This window comes from Lissotriton vulgaris, chromosome 1_1, assembly GCF_964263255.1.
Source record: "Lissotriton vulgaris chromosome 1_1, aLisVul1.2, whole genome shotgun sequence".
Lineage (NCBI taxonomy): Eukaryota > Metazoa > Chordata > Amphibia > Caudata > Salamandridae > Lissotriton > Lissotriton vulgaris.
The window spans coordinates 1,707,099,948-1,707,124,924 of record NC_141685.1 but is presented as its reverse complement, the minus strand read 5'-3'; the positions used below and the strand labels follow the sequence as shown (position 1 = coordinate 1,707,124,924).

Here is a 24,977-nt window from a genome sequence, read left to right as displayed (position 1 = left end):
AAACTACCAAGCCAATTCTTATACTGGGAAGGAAACAAGCTACCGGGGACCGGTTTCTGGCATTTCAGCCGTCGTCGGCCCGGCTTGCTTGAATCCTGATGGTGCAATGAGCAAGGGACTCACATCTGAGTATACCCTTCCACGCTTATGGTGGACAAAATGATTCCGAAAAGGGGGTGGTGATGAACAGAGTGTCTGAATTAAGCAGACCACTCTTACCCAGTCCAAAGATCAGGGCTTGATCCATCACCGTTTTTTAGCTCACTGCACCATCCCAGCTCAGAACCTGGCTACATGCAAATTAGTCTGTTCCTGTCCCAGTGCATGATGGGAATAGGGCACACTATACCTTGTTCAGTAGGAGCCAAGGGGGGTGGCCCGTCCCGTCCTTCTCGGTCCGCTGAGGGCCACAGAGGGCCCGCCCTTTGCCCGGGCTTCTCCCGGCGCCCACCTGCGAGGCGGGAGGTGTTCCGCGTTCTTGAAGCGCCACGAGCGCGCCAGGTCCCGGGGCTGCTGGGTGATGCAGTTCCCAATGCCCGAAATGTCCAGGAGCGTCCGTGTATGAGCGTTGCGTTTGCCGTTTCCCTCACGGCTGGACGAGTGAAGGAATCACTTGGCCGCTCCCCTCACGGCTTCCCCACCACTGCAGGTAGGTTTGGATGATGCCCCCAGGGCACGCTCGGTGCTCCTCGTTCTTGAAGCGCCTCCAGGCGCAGCGGGAGCGTCACGAGCGCGCCAGGTCCCGAGGCTGCTGGGTGATGCAGTTCCCAATGCCCGAAATGTCCAGGAGCGTCCCTGTATGAGCGTCGCGTGTGCCGTTTCCCTCAAGGCTGGACGAGTGAAGGAATCACTTGGCCGTTCCCCTCACGGCTTCCCCACCACTGCAGGTAGGTTTGGATTATGCCCCCTTGCTCTAAAGTTCACTCTCTCGCCCTCTAGATTCTTTGACTTTTTCCCTCGCTGTCTTTCTCACGGACATATTACATCTCTCTGCCCCGTCACTCCGCTTGTTCTTTGTGCTTCGTCTGTGTTCCTATGCTGATAAGAGTTGTCATTCTGCGCAGCACCATGGACGTAAAATTCTAGTCCTTCCAGTGCTTAATTTGTGCCAGTGCATACAATATTTAAAGTTGGACGCCCTGCCCGAATGCGTGGGTGAGGTCCCTGTAGAAGCTACAAATCACAATTGAAAAATTTATTTTTTTGCCAGCCTGTGTCCATTCCTCCTTGGCGCAGAAGTCTTTCCCCTTGAGGAGTCGGACAAATGCCGATCAGACCAGTTTGCCCAGTTTTGCCCCACCCCCCTCCCTCCCCCCGTACTGCGCAGGCGCAGCGACGCTGCTCAGTCGAGTCCACCCATAAGCATCAGTGTGTGCTGCTCTGACTGCTCAGCAGCGGCCTCGAAAACCAAAGGCAAAGTAAGTAACGATTCGATCACTTTAATATGTGGTAGTATTGTAGTGTGAAGCAAGTGTTTTTTTTTTTTTAAACACCTTTATTAATACAAACAGGTACATACACGGCTTACTGCCTACAACCCCCTCGGGCCGGCAATGCGATAATCACATATCTAGTCAGTAACCATACAACTATCAATACACAGCCATGTGCCGTTAACGCTGGGGTACGGTGGCGCAAGAGTCACTTAGAGGACATAAACGAACCGCTGGGGGGCTGCAGGGATCCCTGTAGCATATATGTAAAAGTCTATGTTGTCTTCGCAGCAGATCCGTGTAGTCCTTACTCTCAGAGCTAAGCAATGTAGGTGTATTTTATTTTGAAAGAAACCCCCCTACCGCCCTGAAGAAAACCCCCCCTCCGAATCCCCCCCCTAAGGACCCCCCCTCCCAACAATACAGCCAGTTCGCTGACCTTCATATCACAAAGAAAAAATAAATAAATAAATAAATTACCTCGCATTGCGTTCCAATGCTCGTGTCTCCCACCGCAAGTGTGATTGCCCCAAAATGACCTGCGTGAGCTCAGCGCACCCCTAGTAAGTGTTCCATGTGTATCACAGCTGGCCTCCCCCTACGGGGCGACCGGGTATCAATACTCCACCCAGCCACCGCAGCACCCCCACGGGTTACCATCATATCTCTCACTCTATGATTCCACGGAGGTCTTTCGCCCATGTGTGAGTCACTGCACTTCATCATCCCCTTCCCGCTGCGTGTCAGCATCGTCCTCTCTGGTGTGCCTAAAGGTGTTGTATAGACCCCAAACGTTTTTCGGGCGACTGGTGGGTGGTAGGAGTTCACTGTAGTGTTCCGATTGTGTGCAGCAGTATACCATGTCCCTGGCCCACCGCTTTTTGGTTGGCGTCGGACCCCTCATCCAGCACTGCGCAACTACACGTCTTGCCAGTAGTAAGCCCATATCTGTCAAGCGCCTGAATGCCACCGGCAATGTCCTTGAGTAGCCCAGCAGTGCTAAGGCCGGGTCTACAGGAAGTTCATGGCCACGTGGAGGAAGTCAGCCACAGGTGCACGGCAACGCTCACACTCAGGGGACTGCCGAAGACCGTAACAATGTAGACGCTCTGGGGTGTAGTACACTCTCTGTAAGAATTTTAAATGAATCAACCTGTGTCGACCATTCAGCGACAGCTTCCTAGTGTTAGTGCAGCAATATGTCCACATAGAGTCGTCTATCGTGGTCTCCAGGTCGTTCTGCCAGGCAAGACGGGCCTTGGAGCATTCCTGCGCTCTGTGTGAGGCAATGCCCTTGTAGAGGTGTGTTGTCATATGTCGCGAAGATACAGTGTCTATGATATAGGAGAGTTCCGGAAGGTCTGGTGGCTCTTCCAGGTCTGGGCCAAGGGCGTCTCTCAGGGCGCATCGGACCCTGTGAAACTGGAATCGCTGCAGCAGCGTCGGCCTATCCACTCCCTGCACTATCTGATCCCATGTTTTAGCTTTCCCGTCCTCAAACAGCGCTCCCGCGTGTGAGAAGGTGGCCTGATATGCAGTGCTCACTATTCTAGTGAACACTATGTATCAGTCCAGCAACCCTTATTGATGTTTGGTTGTAAGTCAACCTTATAGACCAGCTATCCTAGTAGCGTGGATACGAGCAGTCTAAGGCTAAAGACTCGAGAGGGCGTGTTAAGCCAGCTGTTTACCACACATATACCCCTTGAACACCCAGTGAAAGGACACCACACAAGTGTTATGAAAATAAACAGTGTATTTATTAAGAATCACAACAGCCCTGTACTCTTTATGAGGACAGGGTACTAAGCACAAAACAAAACTCTTACGAAAATACTTAAGTTAGCACAGTATATACAAATGCCCGAGGGGCACGGAAAACCATATACTCTGAAAGTGGAATGCGAAATTACTAGCAGGTAAGTACAGTACTAATAGGCTTTGGAATCGCTAGGACTTGACTATAGAATCGTTAGATTACTTCTAGGAGACCCAGGGGACTCGGGTGCAGAGTGTGCACTCTCACGCGTGATGCGGGACAAAGTCTATGGTAGCTAGATTTCACAAAGTTAGTGTTCTCGGGCGAACCCGACCTGGTAGGGAGAAAACGAAAGTGGATCCTGACCCTTGGATAGTGAGGCTATGCTGGGGCACCGAAATGCCGAAGTTACCTAGCCCAGGGGCTGCAGCTGCATAGGTCTCAAAAGACGTCGGGAATCCTCGTTGCCGGACCAGGAGCCTGGAAGAAAGAAGTTGCTGGCAGGCGACCAGTGAAGAAAGTTCGATGGACCCAAGCCTGGGTCGAAGGTAGATGACACCTGAAAGCAGAGGGGACCAAGTTCGTGACTACTAGCCAGTAGTCAGGTGGTACCAGGAGGGCACCGGATGGTAGTCACCTCGACTAGGTGAGTGGGCGACGCTGTACTCTGCAGTTCTCACGGACCAGGAGGCGTTGTCGGCGACCAGGATGGAGGAGCGAGCTGTCCCACGATGGATGAAGCTGTCGGCGTCGAAGAACCCAGGAAGGGGCAACAAAGCCTTGGCTAATTCAAGCCCACGCGGTGGACTCAAAATGGCGTCTGGAGTGGACCAGGAGGGTCCGGGGTGCTCCCCTCTTGGAAGGGAGCAAGGGCTAGTCTGGAGCAACCAGACTAGCAAGTTGGATGTCGTCGGGCGTCGTTCGGGAAGGCCACAAGCCAACGGGCTAGTAGCCAAACAACGCGGTGAGCAGCAAAAAGCAGAAGGGCCCCACACCGATCGTGGAGATGCTGGAGGGCTGATCTTCGGTGCTGGAGCTGCTCAGGGTCGGGGCTTCTCGGACCCCAAAGCACTCGCCAGAGGGATACTCTGTGGGCTTGCTGTGAAGAAGTCGTGCAGTCTTGGCGATCGTCGGTCCCTCGAGGTCTCGTCGCACTCACGGTTCTCAGCTTAGCTGTAGAGGTGAGTAGAGGTCAGAGGTGCCAGGGAGCCGGGTCTCGTCGAGCTGGTCAGTCGGATTCCGGAGGAAGGACTTGCAGCAGACCGCAGTGTTCTTGATGGTGCCCGCTTGATGCAGGGTGACTACTCCTTAGCCACAAGGGAGAATCTTGAAGAAGAAATCTTGAAGTCCTTTCGAAGAAAGTCGTGTCTTGATTCCAAAGATGATCTAATTTGAACAGGGGGCCCGCTCCTATCTTTATACTAAAAAAGGGGGCTGACCCGGTGACTAGGTCCTGCCTATGGCTGGGACCAGGAAGGGGGGTGGTTACACCCCTCTCCCCTGCTGGACTTCCCCAGGCCAGGGGCTGGTGTGCCCCTGGAACTGGTTCTGGCCGGCCTATGCGTAGTGAGCACCGGGGTGCCACTCAGCAGTCACCTTCCTGTAAAGCCCTGCCTACCCAGGATACACAAAACCCTGTCTGGGATGGTGCTAGCACCGCCCCGGACAGGAAACCCTTTGTCCAAGCTCCCCTCGCTGGAAGGACTCCCAGCTGCAGGGGGTCAGACTCGTGTCTGTGGTGGCAGCATCCATTTTGTGGAGCTGAGGCTTCGTTTAACTTTAACCGGGGTTCACAGTTACATACATGTCGTGTCCCTCTAGAAGGGTGGAATGCTAACCCCGTCGCCAGAATTGGCGAGGGGTTAGTATTCCAATTCGTATGACACCTTACTCGACATGTTTTGATAAAGCAATACCAGAGTTAGCATATAACCGCGAGGATTATAATGCACTTAAGAGTATATGGTATGCGATATCATGGAACAGCTATTAGGACTTGGTTCCGCAAGCTGCAGACAGGCTCAGCTCATGCCAGAGCACCATCTCACACGATTCCAAGCACTCTGCCTTCAGGATTGTTAAGGCCTGCCATAGGAGTGACTGATAGGAATCTGTGTGTCCATTTTTAGGGTTAGATATAGGTATACTATATCTAAAGCAAAGGGTGATTACACCACCTTGCCCCAGCTGTCGTGCAGCCAGTTGTGTCAGATTTAGATGGCCATCCAGGGGTGGCATAATACATGCTGCAGCCCCTGGTAGGCCCTGGGTACACCTATGCCCTGAGTTACAGGGTCTGATAAGGTGGCCCAGTACCAATTAGATATGTACCTAGGGTACATGGAATCCATTTTACAGAGAGAGCAATGGGCCTGGGGTCCTGAATAGCAGGGCCCCAGGTCAACTAAGTCAGAAAACCAGCAAAACACCAGGAAAAAAGTTGGGGGTAACCATAGTCAGGTACCTACCTTCCTACACCGCGGTCTTAATCCCCAGCCCGTGTAAGGCTCGGACAACGTTCTTTTCCTCTATGGGTGCCAATCACAACAGCCACTCCACCGCCATCGAGGGAGACTAGAGCCATTCGCCTCCCCTGGCTCTCAGCAACGAGTACCAAGCATGTTTCGTGGCAGTAATCGAGTCCAGCATTCCGACTCTACGGTCCACTGGGGTGCAGACCGTGGCTGGGAGGGGAAGAGGGTCTGCAAAGAGTTGCTCCATCCGCACATGAGGGATGTTCTTCTCGCCGTGAATCCACGTATGTAAGTGAGCAGCCTGTGCCACCCTATAGTATCGCTCAAGATCAGGAGCGCCGATTCCCCCCAGCTCATACGGAAGTTTAAGTGTGCTCCATTTAACCCGTGGCTGTTTACCACCCCAGGCCAGCCAGACCATACGTTTCGTTAGATTCACGAAGAAGGCTTTCGAGAGTATTATGGGCAAAGTGCTAAACAGAAAGAGGAAGCGTGGCAGTATCACCATCTTCGTGATGGCTACACGGCCCAGCAGGGAGAGTGGGAGTTTACACCATCGTTCCACATCGTCCTCACATTTACTGTATGCCACACCATAGTTCTCGCGGAAAAGTACCTCCACGTCCGTATGAATCATTATGCCAAGGCACCGAACCGAGTCCGTGGACCAATGCAAGGGATATTCCATATCAAAGCGGACAGTCACCGGGGTCAACAGAAACACCACTGATTTCTCCCAGTTTATCTTCAGACCTGAGAGGGCGCCAAAACGCACCACTTCGCGTAAGACCGGGGATAGGTTCACTTCCGGGTTCCTCACATAGAGTAGCGTGTCGTCCGCGTACGTCGAGATGACAATTTTATATGTCGGGAAACTAACCCCTCGGTGCCAGTGATACTCACGTAGCGCGCAGGCCAGCGGCTCAGCGACGAGGGCATACAGCAACGGGGACAGGGGGCAGCCCTGCCTCGTGCCTCTGCTAATATCAAAAGGTTTCGAGACTCCATCTCCTAGGCGCACCCTAGCCGTAGGTCTCCAGTACAGCGCACCTATCATCTGCAAGAACGGCTCCCCCAATCTCAGTCTGCGCAGGACCTTCAGCAAGAACGGCCACTCAACGGAGTCGAAGGCTTTCTCCATATCCAGGAAAACTGCGACGGCCTTCGCGTCCTGTCGCACATGTTGCAAAGTGCCCAACACAGTGCGTATGTTATATGTTAAGTTCCTACCAGGCACAAAGCCAGCCTGTTCAGGCGCTACTACCTCGGGCGCAATAAGGGACAGGCGAGTGGCCAGAACCTTTGCGTAGAGTTTGGTGTCTACATTCAGGAGGGACAGTGGTCTATACGAGCTACAAACGTTAGAAGGTTTGCCAGGTTTCAAGATGGTTACCAACAGGGCCTCTCTCATCGTGTGCGGCATGCTGCCCTCCTCGCATATCTCGTCAAATAAGGAGGACAGGTGGGGAATAAGTTTATCCTTAAATGCCTTGTAGAACCCCACCGTCAAACCGTCAATCCCGGGGGCGCTGTGTGCCCGCATACTAGCCAGGGCGTCAGAAATCTCGTCTGCCTGGATAGGGGACATTAGGCACTCTCTGTCTGACTGAGCCAAGAACGGCAGCTGTACATGTTCCAGGTAGTCGTCAATGTCCGGGTCCAGGTTTACCATTTTTGTAGTGTATAAATTGGAGTAGTAATCACGGAATTCTGTGATGATCTCCTCGTCTGTCGCGGCAATGCCCCCTCCCCAACCCCCCCCCGAGGTATTAAGTTCAGTCAATTTGGGGGCTCTCTTGGTGTTGCATAATATTCTGGCTAATAGAGAGCTAGGGCGCTCGCTCTCTCCATAAGTTCTCGCCGAGGCATATTTCCCCATATAGCAAACCTCCCTATCCGCCTCCTCGTTGAATTCCGAAATAAGGGTTCGTATTCCATCTTCTGTAGAGGGGTCTGGGGAAGACAAGAGTCGTTTCTCCAGGTCTGCTAATTCAGATTCCAGGGCGCGCAGCCTCTGCGATATGGCCTTCAAGACACTAGAATGTTTAGTCATAGCGATCCCACGGATGTAAACCTTAAACGCTTCCCAAACCGTGTGGAAAGCCTCCACAGAACCTATATTCTTCTCGAAAAAGAGATCAATTTCTTCTGCCAGTTCCCCTCTAAAAGCGTCATCCAACAGCGCATACGGTGGGAAGCGCCATGTGAACGGGGGATCCTGCGTGTCGTTGTCTCCAGAACCAGCAGTATCGGCGAGTGATCAGATAATGTGCGCGCAAGTACCGTGCATGCCAAAATTCGGCTAGTGATGGAGTAAAAGGCCAACAAGTAATCAATCCTGGTGTGTATATTGTGAAATGACGAGTAGTGTGTGTACCCACCCCTGGCAGCGTTTCTACTCCTCCACACATCAACCAAATCCAGCGTGAGCAGCTCAGCCTGGAGAGCCACTGCAGCCGCAGTCGGCCTACGTTGGGGCCCAGAGGATCTGTCTAACTCCGGGTCAATCACCAAGTTAAAGTCTCCTCCCCAGAGCATGTGTGCCTTGTCATATTCTCTGCAGCTTCGGGCTAGCTGGGCATAAAAATCTAAGGAGTCATAATTCGGGCCGTACACATTAACTACCATCAAGTCGTGGCCCTTCCCCACGCACCTAGATATTAAAAAGCGACCAAGCAAGAGTGTTTTTATTGGACGAGGACATGCAAGGCACACATAGGGCGGGTATGAGTCTGCATGTGGTGCTCAGTAGGGTTATCAATGCCCCCTTGTCGATGCCAGTGGGTGGTGGGGATTGGTATATTGATTAGTGATCTGACTGCTGGAAAATATTGTAGCAAGTTCTCTAGGTTTGGATTAATTTTTCTCTTGTTCCCAGGGCACTTCTTACACCAGGCAGGATTAATAAAATATACCCTGGAGCCTCAGCTGCCCCGGTGTGGGGCGAAGGGGGTAGAGCTGTTGCATCTGATGTGGGATTGTGAGCGCCTCCGGCTCTGGGGGAAGATTGACTATATTAATGACGTCACTGAACGCCATATTCTGCATTTACCGGTGACGTGTTTGTCAAGTCAAGTCAAGTCAAGTGGATTTATATAGCGCGCTACATACCCAGAGGGTCTCAAGGCGCTTGAGGAAGGGTGGGGGGATTACTTGTCAAATATCCAAGTTTTAAGTTGCTTTCTGAAAGCTAGATGGTTCTTAGTGAGACGAAGGTGAGTGGGGAGTGAGTTCCAGGTTTTAGCAGCCAGGTAGGAGAAGGATCTACCTCCCATGGTGGTTTTATTGATGCGAGGTACGGTAGCAAATGCTTGGTTGGAGGAACGTAGCTGGCGGGGGGGGGGGGGTGTAGAAGGAAAGTCGAGTGTTGAGGCAATCGGGACCGAGTTCGTAAAGTGATTTGTGTGCGTGGGTTAGGAGGCGGAAAGTAATCCTCTTATTGACGGGGAGCCAGTGGAGTTTTTTCAGGTGACTGGAGATGTGGTCTTTACGTGGGATGTCAAGTGTCTGGCTGATGCGTTCTGGATGCGTTGGAGTTTTTTCTGGAGTTTTGCGGTGGTACCGGCGTATAGGGTGTTTCCGTAGTCCAGGCGGCTTGTAACCAGTGCATGGGTGACCGTTTTTCTGGTTTCGGTGGGGATCCAGCGAAATGTTTTTTTGAGCATGCGAAGAATGTTGAAGCAAGATGATGAGACGGCGCTGACCTGTCTGGACATCGAGAGTGAGGAGTCTAAAATGACGCCCAGGTTCCGTGCGTGATCCGTCGGGATGGGTGCTTTTCCAAGAGCCTCTGGCCACCAGGAGTCATCCCAGGCGGAGGGGGAGGTTCCTAAGATAAGGACTTCTGTTTTATCTGAGTTAAGTTTTAGACGGCTATGCTTCATCCATTCGGCTACTATTTTCATTCCTTCATGTAGGTTGGTTTTGGCGGTATTAGGGTCTTTGGTGAGTGAGAGGATCAGTTGGGTGTCATCTGCGTAGGAGATGATGTTGAGGTTGTGTTGGTGTGCGATGGCTGCGAGGGGGCTCATGTATACGTTGAAGAGGGTGGGGCTGAGTGAGGATCCTTGTGGTACGCCGCAGATGACTTCAGTGGCCTCTGACTTGAATGGTGGGAGGCGGACTCTCTGGGTTCTTCCGGTGAGGAACGAAGTGATCCATTCCAGTGCTTTTCCTTGGATTCCGATGTTTCTGAGGCGCTGTAGAAGGGTGTTATGGCAGACTGTGTCGAAGGCTGCGGAGAGGTCGAGGAGGATGAGGGCGACTGTGTCTCCATTGTCCAGAAGAGTTCGAATGTCGTCTGTTGCGGCGATGAGGGCGGTCTCCGTGCTGTGTTTGGCTCGGAAGCCGGACTGTGAGGAGTCGAGGGATTTGTTGGTTTCGAGGAAGGCGGCGAGCTGGTTGACGGCTTTCTCGATGACTTTGGCCGGGAATGGTAGGAGCGAGATGGGTCGGTAGTTTTTGAGTTCGGTGGGGTCAGCTGTGGGTTTTTTCAGAAGGGCGCTGAGTTCGGCGTGTTTCCAGCTTTCTGGGAAGGTGGCGGAGTTGAGGGAGCAGTTGATGATGTCTCGGAGGTGTGGTGCTATGATGGAATCTGCTTTGTTGAAGATGTGGTGAGGGCATGGGTCTGTGGGGGATCCTGAGTGGATGGAGTTCATCAGGCGGATGGTGTCCTCAGTGGAGATTGGGTTCCAGTCATTAAGGATGTTCAAGGGGGGTGAAGGTACGGCGGAGGGTTGGGTGGATTGGTCTCCGGGTTGGTTGTTGAAGCTGTTGTGGATGTCTGCGATTTTGTTGTGGAAGAAGGAGGCTAGGGAGTCGCAGAGGGCTTGAGAGGGGGTGATGTCGTTGGAGTTGGCGGAGGGGTTGGTAAATTCTTTGACGATGTTGAATAATTCCTTGCTGTTGTGGGCGTTATCTAGTCGGTCTTTGAATGCGGCTTTCTTGGCAGTCCGGATCAGTTGGTGGTGTATGCGGGTGGCGTTTTTGAAGGCGTCCCTGGTGCTGGTGTTTGGGTCTTTTTTCCAGGCCTTCTCGAGGGAGCGACAGAGTTTCTTAGATTTCTTGAGATCATCGTTGAACCAGGAGGCGTTTTTGCTGCCTAGTTTGGTTTGACGTTTTTTCAACGGTGCTAGGGTGTCGGCGCTGTTGGATAGCCATTGGGTGAAGTTAATGGCTGCTTGGTCGGGGTTTGAGGAGTGGACAAGGGGGTTTTGAAGCAGCGATGAGGAGATCTGGTCGATGGTGATTTTGTTCCAGTTTCTTCGTAGAGTGGGTTGAGGGAGGTTGTGAGTTGTGATCTTATTGTAGGTAAAGTGAACGCAGCTGTGGTCCGTCCAGTGTAGAGTTGTGGTGTGACTGAAGGAGATATGTTTGCTGGAGGAGAAGATAGGGTCGAGTGTCAGTCACACCACAGCTCTACACTGGACGGACCGCTTGCAAATATGTCTGAAAGTCAAAGGATTTTACTAATTGACCTAGTGAATAGACATACAAACTAAAATGTATGGAGCCCTCTAGAACTCCATAGTTTGGGTGGAAATCAGAGTAATGGACAGGATGCATGGTCAGCAAATGTTGAAGAGCAGACCCAGCCAGTTTAAAAGAGTGAACAGGGTCAATTAGCATATTATGACTGCCTCATAAAACGCAGTCTAGAACTTGGAAACAGTAGACCCCTCTGACTGTCTGTCCCTGGGAAAATGAAGCTTATCCACTGCAGCTAAAATGGCCAAATCAGCAGTGTGCTTCTGTGAGCAACCTGTCAAGGTTTCATCAAGACAGTCCTGACTTTAGCAGTAGCCTCAGACCTACCATGCAAAATGAGATTTCCTCACTTTATTGATGATGGGTAAAAGGGTAATGGCATAGAAGTTTTCAGCTCATTAGGAACTAGTTTGTTTTCTTTTTTTTTTTTTTACTATGAAGGGAACAATTCCTTTCTTCAAAAGCGAGAGCTTGATTAATGATATCGCAGATTGAATTGCTGACTATCCTGGGAGATCATGGACGCACGGACATACTCTAAGATTGCATTCCCCGAAGTGTGAAAAACACTGACCTTTCTTCAAGACTATTGGATGTATAGTGTACTTCTTGATATCACTCAAAGTTAGAATAAACAAACAACTTTATTCAGAGACTTGTTTATACACTGAGAAGAGAGTACATACCTAAACGTGATTGTACTCCAAGGAACAGGCATGCTCTGTGGTTCTGCACATCGATACCTAAGACTCAGAAGCATATTTGCCTAAGTAGGCTACAATGCCACCATACAAGGTGTGTTCTTCAGAGTGCATTGCTTTTCATTGTGGCTTGTGAAGTGACACACGAAAGCTCAACTTCCAATGGTAGCTCCACTCAGCAAGTCCGTGCTATGGGTGAAAATACATGGGAGTCTAGTTTCTTTCAAAATGTATGACCAAAACGGCAGAACATCAAATTAGGAATATCCTTATTCTGATTTAAATTAAAACAGAAAAAATAATCCTACCATTAAACTCAAAGACCTCTCAAAGACAGCCTCTTTTATAGGAGACCCGGGTTTCTCATTAAAGGCACCAAGCCATTTCCGACTTCAGTACAAGTTATCTTTGACCTGATATTGAACTTTAAAAACCTAAAAGTGTAAAGTATTTACTTTGGAGAAGAGGCTGTCCAACTATATTGTGGGACTCTGCGCTAGAGAGTCATGACAGCTTTTATTTTCATTGCGTCTAGTACCTAGCTGAGCAGTGCACCTCCTTCCTATCAAAAGCGTTAAAGCAGGCACACACTGCAGTGTGTTTCAGGAGAACCCTGACTGGGTCTTAGATGAGGTCCAGAACAACCTATTTTGTTACTGGGATTTCAGCAAATGCATGCTTCTGCCAAACTAAGCAAAAAAAACTCATACTATCCAGATATGGCGAACCAAGGATGAAGGGCAATGCTCTTTAGATCAACTAATCAGGGTATTTTCGTAAGATTTATGCATCTGTCCTGTTGAGCTCCATTGTGTTGCTGGAGAGACATGGCAAGAGATTACCATGCAGACTGGATCTCTTTCTTCACACTTCATATCCAGACTCCAGCCTAGCAACCTTGTGCTTGAGGGCATAGCCCCAGGCTGGCCATTTAAATTTGTCACACTATTTCATTGGTGTTCTGAAAGAGAGAAATAATCAATCCAACAGAGTTTCCTACTACTTCAAAGGTAAGAGATTATTAGGTTGGTTTGTACAAAGGAATATTGTTCCTAATTTAAGCCAAGAAGAAAGTTTATTTAGCTATGTTGGTCCCACAGTAGTTTTCTACAAAGGAACACCTCGCTTTTGCTATGGACTAGAAAAAGTTCTTTCACTGCTTCCTTTTCACAATTCCTGTAAATATGAACTTACTGTAACACTTTATTAAAGCTTTTTCTGTAGTAGAAAGACCATTTCTTTCAGTTGGAACTTAATGTAGTTCTTCTCAAGATTATGATTCTGTTTTATTACTTGTTCATAAGGCATCTTTATAAAACCTTTCATTGAATGCAGTCTTTCTACTAATGTTTGCTTCTGCAAAGAGGCTTTGTGAGATACAGACTCTATGTCCCCAGGAACATCATCTAGGTTTCCCTTAAATTAGGTTGCTGTGAGGAAGTGCTCTGCTTTCTGTCATGTGATCTCAGTAATTTGCCTGTATCATGCTATATTTGATGTACTTCTTCCTTTTTCAAATCTTTATTAGTAAGATTGATCATGCAAACCATGGACATTTCTGCAAATATCCTAACGGTGCATAGCCTGTGTCAGTGCAAGGGGAAATCACATTATTCAGTTAAGATCATCATTGTTCATACTCAGTAAACACTCCAAATTGGGAGTTTGGAAGGGAGGTGAGAATAAGGAAGAGTAAAGGACAGGGTGATCACCTCATTATTCAGTTGACAAATCCTTCAGATCCCCTCCACCCCCAGGTGTGAAGGTAGCAAACTATCAACTGTATCCTTCATACCTTCCATGAAAGCTCTTGCAGCATCCCCTAATTAAATATATAACCTTTTTCTTCATTACACGCTTTGTCTCTGTCAGGGTGGCTCACTAAGACTTGTATTTTGTAGTTCAGGATTCCCTTTCTAACCTTCAGATGAGCTGTCCTAGTCTCCATGGTCTTGCAGCTAACGTCAGGAAAGAGAGGCACCTAATGCTACCTCCGTTAATATCGTAAGCCCATTTGGTGCTATAGAAATTTGTGGTAGTCTCTTATGGTTCTCCAATAGATCAAGTTTACCCTTATTTGCTTAAGAGAGGTAGCACACTGTGAAAAACCATGTATCCTCTGCCCAGGGTTCAAAAGCAAAATCTTTGCCCTGGCAAACCCTCCTTTTCCCCTGATTTACTCGAAACTTCCCTTGCCCCCCCCCCCTTAGGAGTCCGAGGTTTCAGCGCTGGGATACTCGAGGGTGACTACGCGCTCTATAAAAACCTAAAATAAATAAATAAATAAGAGCATCTTCTTTCCGCTCCATTGAAACCATAACTGCTCCCATCTTAACTATCTTTCCTTTGAGTGCAGTAAGGAAGCCCCTTAAAGCTCTCCCTCCTCTCATAAGGCCCCTTTATTTGAGGCACCCTCCATTTTAGTCTCCTTTAGGGTCTGTGCCAAGTGAGAGGATTGGTGCTTGTCAAATGAAGCTTTCCCATGTGTTCCTTCTTTTTCTTGCCATAGTTTTCTTCATCATAGTGCCCCAGTCAAGTACTTTCCTTTGGAGTTGTCGGGACAATGCATAGTCCTCTTCCACGTATTCACCTTTCTTCATGGATCTTTACACCTTGTGCAGAGGGCCCATTGTAATCCAACAAATCTGATCTTTTCTTGACTTACAGAGTGTATAGCTACACTGAGGTTTCCAAGCGCTGTGAGACTGTTAGCATGCACCTGCACACGGGCCATGCAGCCCTCATTAATAAGGAGACAGCCATGTTTTCAGCCGTTTTTTTAACCTGGCCTCACTTAACTCCATTTTTTTGTCAAATCTTTTTTTATTGAAAGAAAATCAACATAAAACCTTACAAACAAAACGGGTGCAGTCGTCAAGATGCACAAAACTTGCAATATAAAATTAAATTTAAATACAAATCGGCACAGTGGGTCAGTAGCACAATCAGGTGTTCCATGATCTATATTATCTAATAAAATCTTATTACAGTGTCTCATTGTCAACAACAAATGGGGAGCATCGACTTAACTCCATTCTAAAGCTGAATGGCATTGTATTCCACAGTTTGGGAGAAAGATAGGAAAAAGATCTTCCTTCCAGTTTAGCCTTTTGAATGCGTGGAACTTTAAGAAGACCCATGTTGGATGATCAGTCCTTTATGGAATGTAGGCAGTCACTAGGGCCCTTCTCATACGAGGGCCCTCCCCAATGTTTGCCCTGTGGGTCATATCTAAAGCTTTGAATTTAATTCTATGTCCTGCCGGAGGCTAGTGTAATGAGGTAAGGGCTTTCTTGGCTGAGGCACCTTTAGGTATCTTATAAAAAATCCTAAATCTTCCCACATCTGTGCCTTTTAGACCAGAAGATCATGTGACCCCTTGTCATAATCGGAAAGGGGTGTGGAGGTTCTTCCAGTAGTCACAAGCAATTCATCTCCTGGATAGCAATGATATTTATTCACTTGAGACTCAGCTGAAGATGCTGTGCACTAAGAAAGCTTGGACCACTCAAGGCCCATACTCTGCTGTACCCCCATGAGTATCGAACAGAATATGCCCACTTTCTTATAAAATCCTTCTTCACCATAGGAAAGATAAGACAAGCTAGGCATTAGAGTGGTGGTCCACTTTTACATTGACAAATTCAAATGTATCAAACTTTTAATGTTTGTTTAGTAGCTTCTTCTGAGAAAGTAAATTCAAAATTAGTAATTTACTACTTGTATTGCCAACAGGTTGATCTAGGGAAGATTCCAGACAGGGAAAAGCTGCCTGTGAAACTTTTTTTTTATGAGAGCTCCCTTATCTCTGACATTTGTATAATAGTAACCAGAGGTCTCTTCATACATTCACCCAACATTACTGTCTGGATTGGGACTTCAGAAGTGCCGCCCTAATGGGTCAGTCCTCCGCTCGTTAACTGAGTGACTCCGTACTCCTTCATTGATGGTTCTCTCCTGCCGCTATTTTCACTGCTGATTTATGGGTTTTGTTGTAGGATGTTAGGGTTAGTAGGTTAGTTTCTTTGATTGCTCCCGATAGAACACTTCCTTTTGACATTGTTTTAGTCAGATGTAGGTTTCTTTGTGTGTGAAGGTGGTGTGTTGTATGCTAGTTTTGTGTATGTGAAGTTATGATTGGTACCAAGTTTGAATAGAGTGTAGAGGAGCAGCATATGGTCCGGAATAGGTGTAGCAAGAATGCACTTGAAGTGCTTTTGTTGCTGATGTCCGTGCTAGTTCGAGCTATCATTTATGTAACTAAATTGATTAAAATAGAAGAAATTCGTTGATGTGGAGGAGGAGGAGGGTTGATTCATCATTACAACAGTTTCCTATTTGCTATTGATGGCAGTCTATGGAAATCAAATGATTGAGTTCGGAAAGTTAGGTACCTTTTTGTAATCCTTGCTCTGCATCATGGGAATCTTTGATGAGGTGATAAACAAATCACCCATTTCTGTGGGAGTGACATTTTGATGATACTCCAGGATTATTCATAAACATACTGAAACCATTGCCTGTATATGGAATTCTAGTCTACTGAAGATGCTTAGTCCCTTAAATGCAATGCCAAGTATTCGCCCTTAGAAGCTGCTTCTTTTCTGACTCCATTACCCTAATTTTCTTTGCTTTTGTCCTCTAAAACAGATCCTGGAAATGTAATCTTGGCTGCTTATATTTATCATTGTATGGTTTTTTTTGCTTCTTTTTAAATGAAAAACCCAAATTCTTCCAGGATGCAAAAGTACTCCAGAATATCACACATGGGTAGAATGTGGGCTTTTTAAGACATTAGTGGATATGCTATGATTCTAATATAACATATAACAAATACATAGCATTTATTTTTAAAACATAGCTCTTTGAATCTATATAAAAGATTAACTTTCAGATGAATAAAACTCAAATTTTTCTTCTCTTAGTTGCTTTTAATTTAGGAAAAGGAGCCAGCACTTCGGGGGTGACTTCTAAAGCAGGGTAAGGCTTTGTCAAAATGTTCTGCTGTCATTAAATTAATGTAGTTTACTCTAGTCACATCCAGTGCATGGCAAACTGTGAATTTTAAGGTTTGAATCGGTTTTATTGGTTTTATAAAGAGTAAGAACAATCCAGTATAATCCACCTATATCTGTTCACCGGTGGTAAATGCAATGGGGACGCTTATATTGGAGGTATCATACAGAATAGAATAGAAGAGAGTACAGAGGAAGACGACATAGAGGAGGCGGTGAGGGAGGGGAGGAGTGTGGTGGTGTGCATCTGGCGTGAAAGTGTACCCTGGGGGTAGTAGTGTTCTAGTGATTTTCAGTATGCTCTGTAGATTACAAGTGCAGTATCCGTAGATAATGGGGCAGGATCATTCGGAAAAATGGTCTTATATGTATTGTGTGCAGGTTTGCCACATCCTATCAAATCAGGGAAGTTGTTGCGTGGTTGCTGCAGTCAATTTCTCCATTCCCACGTATTTCCCATGTTTTATGTAGCCAGTCTTGGTGTATGGGTACCATTTCTGTTCCACACCTAGCGAGGAGGATTTGCTTCGCTGCCCCCAGTGTTAAAAAGATTGCTTTGCCTCTAGGTGATCTCAGTGGATAGGTGAGCGGATTGGGGAGGCCCAAAAGTATGTAGTTCCGGAATTTGGGTATGTCTGTTTTAAACATAGTGTTAACTGTCTCTCGCACCACCGACCAGAAGGACTCTATCTTGGGGCAGTGCCAAAGGAGGTGTGTGAGCGTACCCTGCTGACCACATTGCCGCCAGCACTGCCCGTCTCCTTTAGGATCTCAGGTGGCCGCTCTGGCTTGGGTAAGATACCAGTAATTAACTATTTTTAGGAGCATTTCTTTACTGGTGGTGTTGAGGGCAAATGTTCGTGCTCGATGTAGGATTTCATTCCATTCTTTGTCTGTAAAGGAACGCTTACATTCTCTCTCCCATCTAGCTCTTGCGGGTGAGTGTAATGGGCTTGTTGGCTTTATCAGGAAGGCATAAATGTCTTGAGAGCAACTTCTTGTCTGTAGAGCATGTAAGGCTCCATTTGTCGGAGGGAGTTAATGACCGACTAGCATGTGGGTGGATCCACGGACTAGTCACCCAGTGTGCCACTGCCAGGTATTGCCATCTCCCTGTGTCTGGGTGGTTTCAACATGTCTGCAGTGTGGGAAAATCCATTAGCCCTTCTGTGTCGAACAAGTCACCCAGTCTTTTACAGTTCGCTTCTTGCCACACCTTAAACCCTGACCCTATGGCTGCCGGGAGAAAATCTGGTTTGTCTATCAGTGGCATCTACGGGGATATTGGTGTGGAGAGGTCATGCTTCCGCTGCACCCTATCCCATACTCCAATCGTTGACCTTATGACTGGGGAGATATAAACACCTGCTGGTCGGTGTGGTGTAGGTAACCATGGTATTTTCCAGATGTGTGTGGCTGCAGTGGCCTGATCTATAAACCACTATGTTTTTCTGCGAGGTTGCAGAGCCATTCCACCATATAGCTTAAGTGGGCCGCCTGATATTAATTGCAGAGGTTTGGGATCCCTAGACCTCTCGCGGATAGTGGAAGAAAAGCCCATTTTCCCTCCCAGATAAAGTCCCAAATTAGTGTTTGTAGTCCATCCAGTATCTGTGAGGGAGGCTGGAGCGGCAGCGTTCGCATGACATAGAACAGCCTGTGGAGTAGTGTCATTTTGACAGGCATCATATGCCCCAGCTATGATAGACTGTGAGACTTCTATTTAGTGAGATCTGTCCTTGTCATTGCTAATAGATTCCCGTAGTTGTATGTGGCGATACTCGAGAGTGTGGGATAAACCTGTATTCCTAAATATGGGAATCCAACCTTGGCCCACTGAAACGGGAACTGGCTGCAAAGTCGGGCACTCTCTGAGTCCGGGAGGGTCAGATCAAGGATCAGAGATTTCTGCAGATTAATTTTGAAACCTGATGCCTCTCCAAACTCTGAGAGCGCAGCTAGGGAATTGATCGGGTCAGTACGGGTCAGTAGGACATCATCTGCATATAACATGATTTTGTGTTCCCTCCCTCCCATTAAAATTCCAGTCACTTGCCGGTTTGCTTTCATTTGTTCTGCAAGTGGCTCCATTAGAGCGCAAAAAGTAGGGGTGGACAAGAGACAGCCCTGTCTAGTCCCTTCCTCTATAGAGAAGTTGGGTGACTGCTCACCATTGACACAGATGCTGGCTTGAGGAGCTGCATAACCGGACTGCACCCAAATGCAAAATCGTGGTCCTAGGCCCACGTGCTTCAGCACTCGGTACAAGTATTGCCAATGCACCCTATCAAAGACCTTCTCGGCGTCGACGTCAATAAAAGGGCTGGTACACATGAGCGTTTTACTTTGTCCAGTAGGTAGCAGAGTCTTTTTTGTTGTCCCTACAACTACGCTCTGGGATAAACCCGGCTTGGTCTGGGTCGACCAGCACATAGGGGGCTAGCCTGTGGGCCAGTACACTGATAAAAATCTTCGCATCTGCGTTTAAAAGTGAGATCAGGCAGTAGGACGTACAAAACTTGGGGTCTTTGATCTGCTTGGGAATCACAGTGATGGTGGCTAATCGCATTGAGTCAGGTAGCCAGCCTTTTTTTTCAAGTGAAATAAATAATTGCACTAGTATCGGGGCTACCTTGGAGGTGATGGTTTTATAAAATTCCGCTCCATAGCTGTCAGGGCCCGGTGCCTTATGGGGTTGTAGTTTATGAATAGAGGTGAGTACCTCCTGTGTTGTAATCTCTTTTCCTAGAGCTGTAAACAAGGCTACAACGTTATCTGGAGGGTATACCTGGGCCAAGTATGTCCTTACGTCCGATTCCTGCAGTGGTTCGGCCGAATAGAGCGCCCTATAGAAAGTTACAAAAGCGTTTGTAATGTCTTCATTTGTGTTGCTCATGGAGCCATCCACCCCGGTATCTCTGATATCCATCGGTGCGCCAGCATATGCTCCGCTTGTTGCCCCTAGGTAATATTTCTGCCAGAGCCTTAACCGAGCATATTCCGCCCTTTCCATGTCTATTGCATGCAATTGTTTTCGGCTGGCTGTCACTTGGCGGCGAACTGCCATAGAGCCCGACCGGGCATGGGCTGTCTCTAGCTCCTTAATCTGTGTTTCCAGACAGCAACGTTTATCCTGCTGCTCTCTGTTATACTCTGTGGTGATTCCAGTGAAATGGCCCAGAAGGACTACTTTTAGGGTTTCCCACAGTGTGGAGATTTCAGTCTCGGGGGGTGTCGTTGAGCTCCTGGAAGGAGGTCAGTGCCCTTAAGGTGTCCGCTCGTATTTTGTCATATGTGACTTTTGCATTAATGTGCCAATGGCGGGGAGACGACAACTGCTTACTAGGATGGAATTGAATACTGATGGGAGAGAGTGCGGCAACTCCTATGGCTGCCAAGATCGTGTCCTGTGTTACCCCTCAAGTTGTGAGGAAGTAATCAATGCGTGTGTATGTTTGATTGGCAGAATGTGTAGTCTACTTCAGTGGGGTGTGTGTGTGTGTCGCCATATTTCTGTCAGCCCTGCTTCACCCAACCAGTATTTGAGCCCCCTATTTTGACCTGCTCGAAGGATAGATCTATTGTTTTCCATGTCCAATATGATATTGAAGTCACCCCCCCTCCCCCCCCCCCCACCACCAGTTCCCTGTCCAGAGTGGTCAGTAGGTGACCCAAAGTATCCCTGAAAAAGGTTTCTTGCCTTGTATTGGGAGCGTAGGCTGTAGCTACGGTGTATCTGGTGCCTTGTAGTAAGACATGCAATGCTAACTGCCGACCTGGGATATCCAGGAAGACCCTCTCCGCCTTGCCTGTGAAATATGTGGCAAACAGGATAGCTACCCCTACCTTCTTGGTAAGTCCGTATGAGAAATACTGTCCATCAAACCAGTGGGAGTGTAGCTGCCACCAGTCATTCTGGAGCAAGTGGGTTTCTTGTAGCATGCAGATATCACTTTTGGAGTCTTTAAGAAATGAGAGGACACTTACGGGCCAGACTTCACATATGATCAGAATATGGTTTGATGCACAACGCGCAATGGGCTGGGAGGGTGTGATAACACAGGCTACGCCATTATGGTGCACCGGACGCCAAGGCAAACTGAGAAATACAAAGGGATTCAGACAGTGGGATCTGATAGGTATTACAAAGGTCTGGGATATCTGGAAGAAAGGCGAGGTTATCCCATTTGCCCAATTGCAGAAAACATACAGGTTGGCACAGACAGAGACCTTTAGATACATGCACATCAGACATGCGCTCCAGGGAGCACTCTCGTAGGGCACACAACTACCAGATGCCTCGCCTCTGGAAGACAGACTCCTCACAGACCATCTGAGTAAGAAAGTCATCTCACTGATATACCCGAAAATAATAAACAATAAGCCAGATCCAATGGTTGCCCTTAAGGAACTATGGGAGCGATAACTGGGAACGTTGGACGAAGCGGATTCGCAGGAGGCGCTGGCATCCCCAGGGAGGTAGCGATCCCCTCAAAATTAAGACTAGTACAACTGAAAGTTCTACACCGAACGTATTACACACGGACGCTTCTTCATAAACTGGGCACTACCGACACACCGCTTTGCCTGAGGCAGTGTGACCTGCCCGGCACATTTCTACATTTTGGAATGCCCTAAAATCACGTTCTATTGGGAGGCGGTCATGAACACAATTTCACTGGTCACGGGGTAGAAGTTCCGCCTGAACCAAAATGATTCCTAATCAATGTCTGGGAACCAGCAGACCTTAACCACGCGACTCAGGACTGGGTAACACTTGGTATGGCACTGGCAAAGGGGAATATAGCTCACAACTGGGGATCAAGACAGACTCCTACCCAGCGAGATTGGTGTTGTGACATGGACAATGTTATGGTAACAGAGAAAGCAGGTTATGTACATGGGGGATGCCCCAAAAAATGGACCCGGGTGTGGGGTAAATTGAACGCCTTCCGTGGAAATATATGCGAGCCCCTACAAGGTATACTACATTTACATTTACAAGAGGACATACTATCAGATGACAGTGACTAATGGAGACTAAAGAAGAAATACTACGTGTTGTAAGACAAACCCACATAATCGTATACCTTGTATATAAACAAACATTATGGATAAATATGAGAGAATAAGAAACTATATACTAGTATGGAACACTTGTGTATGCTGCCTGTCGATATGTAACCATGTACCCATTAATTTCTTATGTACCCATTAAAAATGGGTACATAAGAAATTAAAAAGAAAATGAGAGAACTGCTAGTCACTCAGCGGGAGCTTTAAGGCCTCTGACATTGAGGCTAAGCAAGGACACTATGAATAATACCTATGTATGACATTATCCACCCAACTAGGCTCGGCCACCCATTCCCCTGGGTAGGGTACAGGGCTGTGGTGTAAGAAGGTAAGAAAGAATAGAAAGATTGAAGTTAGCGAGTTGAGGGTAACAGTAGATGGGTAACATGTCAACCAACTTCCCCCACCAGAGAATACTCAAAACATCAAAGTTGGGGTCCATGTCGTGGGCGTGTACAGGTTTGGAGCCTTGTCGCCGGATGGAGCTCCACCGGAGAAACTGCGCAGTTGGGGTAGTGAGGGTGGCAGCCCAGGCCATCTCTACGGCCGCCATCGGGGAGCTCAAGGAGAGCTAGAGGGCTGGCGAACGCCAACCTCTCTACAAGCTTAATGGTAGTCAGTTCAGTTCACTCGGTCCCCATCCTCTTATAGTTGTTGGAGCAATCGTGAATGTTTTTCATGGCTTTCGGCTTCGGTGGGCTCACTCAGTGTTTTCTGTCTCCGCCTGGAGGAGCGTTGTGTGCCCAGATCCCCACCCGCGGGTTTCCAGGCCAGTGATCCGGAGGGCACAGACTGTCGGAGAGCTTGGATGTCTGGCAGGTCACGGGTATCATCAAGGGTGCAAATAATCCGAACCTCCTGCTTCCATACGAACTGGAGGCGAAAGGGGTGGCCTCATTTGTATCGAATGTCCCGGACCCGTAGGAAGTTTATGGGCTTGAGGGTTCTGCGGCATTGTAGTGTAGACTGAGACAGATCTTGATAAAACCAAATCCTGGACTCGCTGATTTTCAACTCCCATGCAGCAGCCATTATGGCTTTTTTCTGGGGTACTGGCCGGTCTCCTGGCCTGGTGCGTGCGGTCTAGAATGATCTCCTGATCCTGCAAGGAGGGTGTTACATGTTTAAAGAGACGAGTCAAACTCTTCCAGGCCGTTCGGAATGGGCCGAGCCGGCACACCTTTGATGTGTATGTTGGAGCACTGGGATCTGTTCTCCAGATCTTCAGTCTGATATCGCAGCTCTGAGTTTTGGTCTTGTAGCTCCAGTAGCTCCTGGCGGCGTCTCTCCAGTTCCTCCTCCCAGGCGTCCTGGTTTTGCACCATCAAAGTCATCCTTTGGTCTATGGTGTTGACAGTCTTGTCGAATCCCCTTAATAGCTGAGGTGATTTTGCAATTGCGTCCTGCAAAGTCATTGTGAAGGGAGCTAAACAGCTGTCCAAAAATGTCTTCGTTATTGGGGGCTCATCCCTGCAGCTGTCCTTGCCTCGGACCTTGTCGGCAGACATTCCTGGTTCCTCCACCTCTGGTAATGCATCAGGTTTTTTTGCACCCGACCTGGCGAAAATATCTTTTTTGGGGAGATCTTTTTTCGACGAACGGTGAGAAGACCTCCCGGCTTTGAACGGGCTACCCAGCTATGAGGCTGTATAGTTCTTAAGTGACACACCTCAGTTATGTGCCCCTCTTCCTGGTTCCCCGTGCAATCCTGTCCAGCTTGGTGGAGTTATCGGCCTCCGCTGAGTCACGCCAAACCTCTGCTCACCGCCTCTGGTGTGAATTTTAATTTTAAAGGGAAACTTCAATATAATTTAAAAAGTCCACCCAAATCCATCCTGCCACCGAAGAATACAGCTTTCTCTGGGGACTATTCTATACGCAGATGTTGCATTCCCCACAAATGGTTGTCACTTTTATGTCCACTGTACCCTTATAAGCATTGGTAGTGATCACTGGAGTTTACGAAATAACATCTCAAGTGTTAGTAAAGAAAGAATTGGCTGGAGAGTGGGGGTGAAGAGTAGTGTGCTTTTCCGAAGAAGTGTTGGCTGTGGTAGGAGTGGTGTTTGTCGTTTTAAGGAGACCTGAGAGAGACTTACGAATTGGTTACCAAGGGCCTTGGACCCCACCTACGGACCATACTTGGCCCTCATACAGGTCATCAGTGTGCAATATGTGTTGTGCAAAGGTGCTCTAAGCACAACATGCACTTGTATTCGTCAGTAGTCCTTACTGATTTACCTATCAAACATCAATTCGAGATTGATGTCAGACAGTGGATCCTCTTACTCACTGCTGGTCTCTCTTGCTTATGGCAATTATCGACTTTTCATATGTGGATACTTATTCGCCATCAACGCCTGATTATTTCACCAATGCTCCTCTCTGATCCCGCATTGATAACAAATTGTATCCGGTGTACTGACTTACAAGCCATGATTACTCCTCTCCCAAACAATGTCTGCCCGGTCCTTGAATGCCCCTGGTTAGTAATGACCAACTCCAAAACTGAATCAGATCTCCCAGTTTATGGACCGGTGCCAGTGTGATTTCAGATTGACATCCTGTAAACTATTCTTGAAGAACTGGACTAAGACAATTGTCATGTAATCTTAATATACAAAGAAGGTTTAAATGAAGTTCACTACCTTTGTAATTCTTTATTTTAGAAATGGATCCATTATGGCTGAAACCATGGCCTTAAGCACAAATTGAGGTGGTGTTTGGTGTGTTTTAATTGAACAAGTCAAGCAGTCTGTGCAGTTTTAAAGCTGGGTACAGAACCAGTGGCTCCACTCTCCACTTCAGAATGAAAGTGATGGGAACTCAGAAATTCCTTGTGCATGAAACTTTAAAATAAGGAGAATCCCCATAACGTTATTTTTGTTCTTGGTTTCTCTTCTGGGGCAGCTGCGATAGTTTAGACACCTATGCTTTTAGTGTTTTCCCTCCATGATGCGGATAAAAAAGACTGCTGCCCAGTGGCAACTGCTCCTTGTTCGTTAACCTTGCCAGCCTTTTAATGTTTAGAA

The 24,977-nt window shown here is 47.9% G+C and overlaps 1 protein-coding gene across 1 annotated transcript in view; it reads left to right on the top strand.

The window, feature by feature from the left end:
• KIN (Kin17 DNA and RNA binding protein) overlaps positions 1-24,977 on the top strand; it is a 149,793-nt gene that overhangs the window by 63,944 nt on the left and 60,872 nt on the right. Inside the window, exon 7 of the mRNA XM_086918961.1 lies at positions 16,780-16,834. Within this exon, the coding sequence (XP_086775087.1) occupies positions 16,780-16,834 (55 nt within the window). The remainder of the gene's footprint in view (positions 1-16,779; positions 16,835-24,977) is intronic.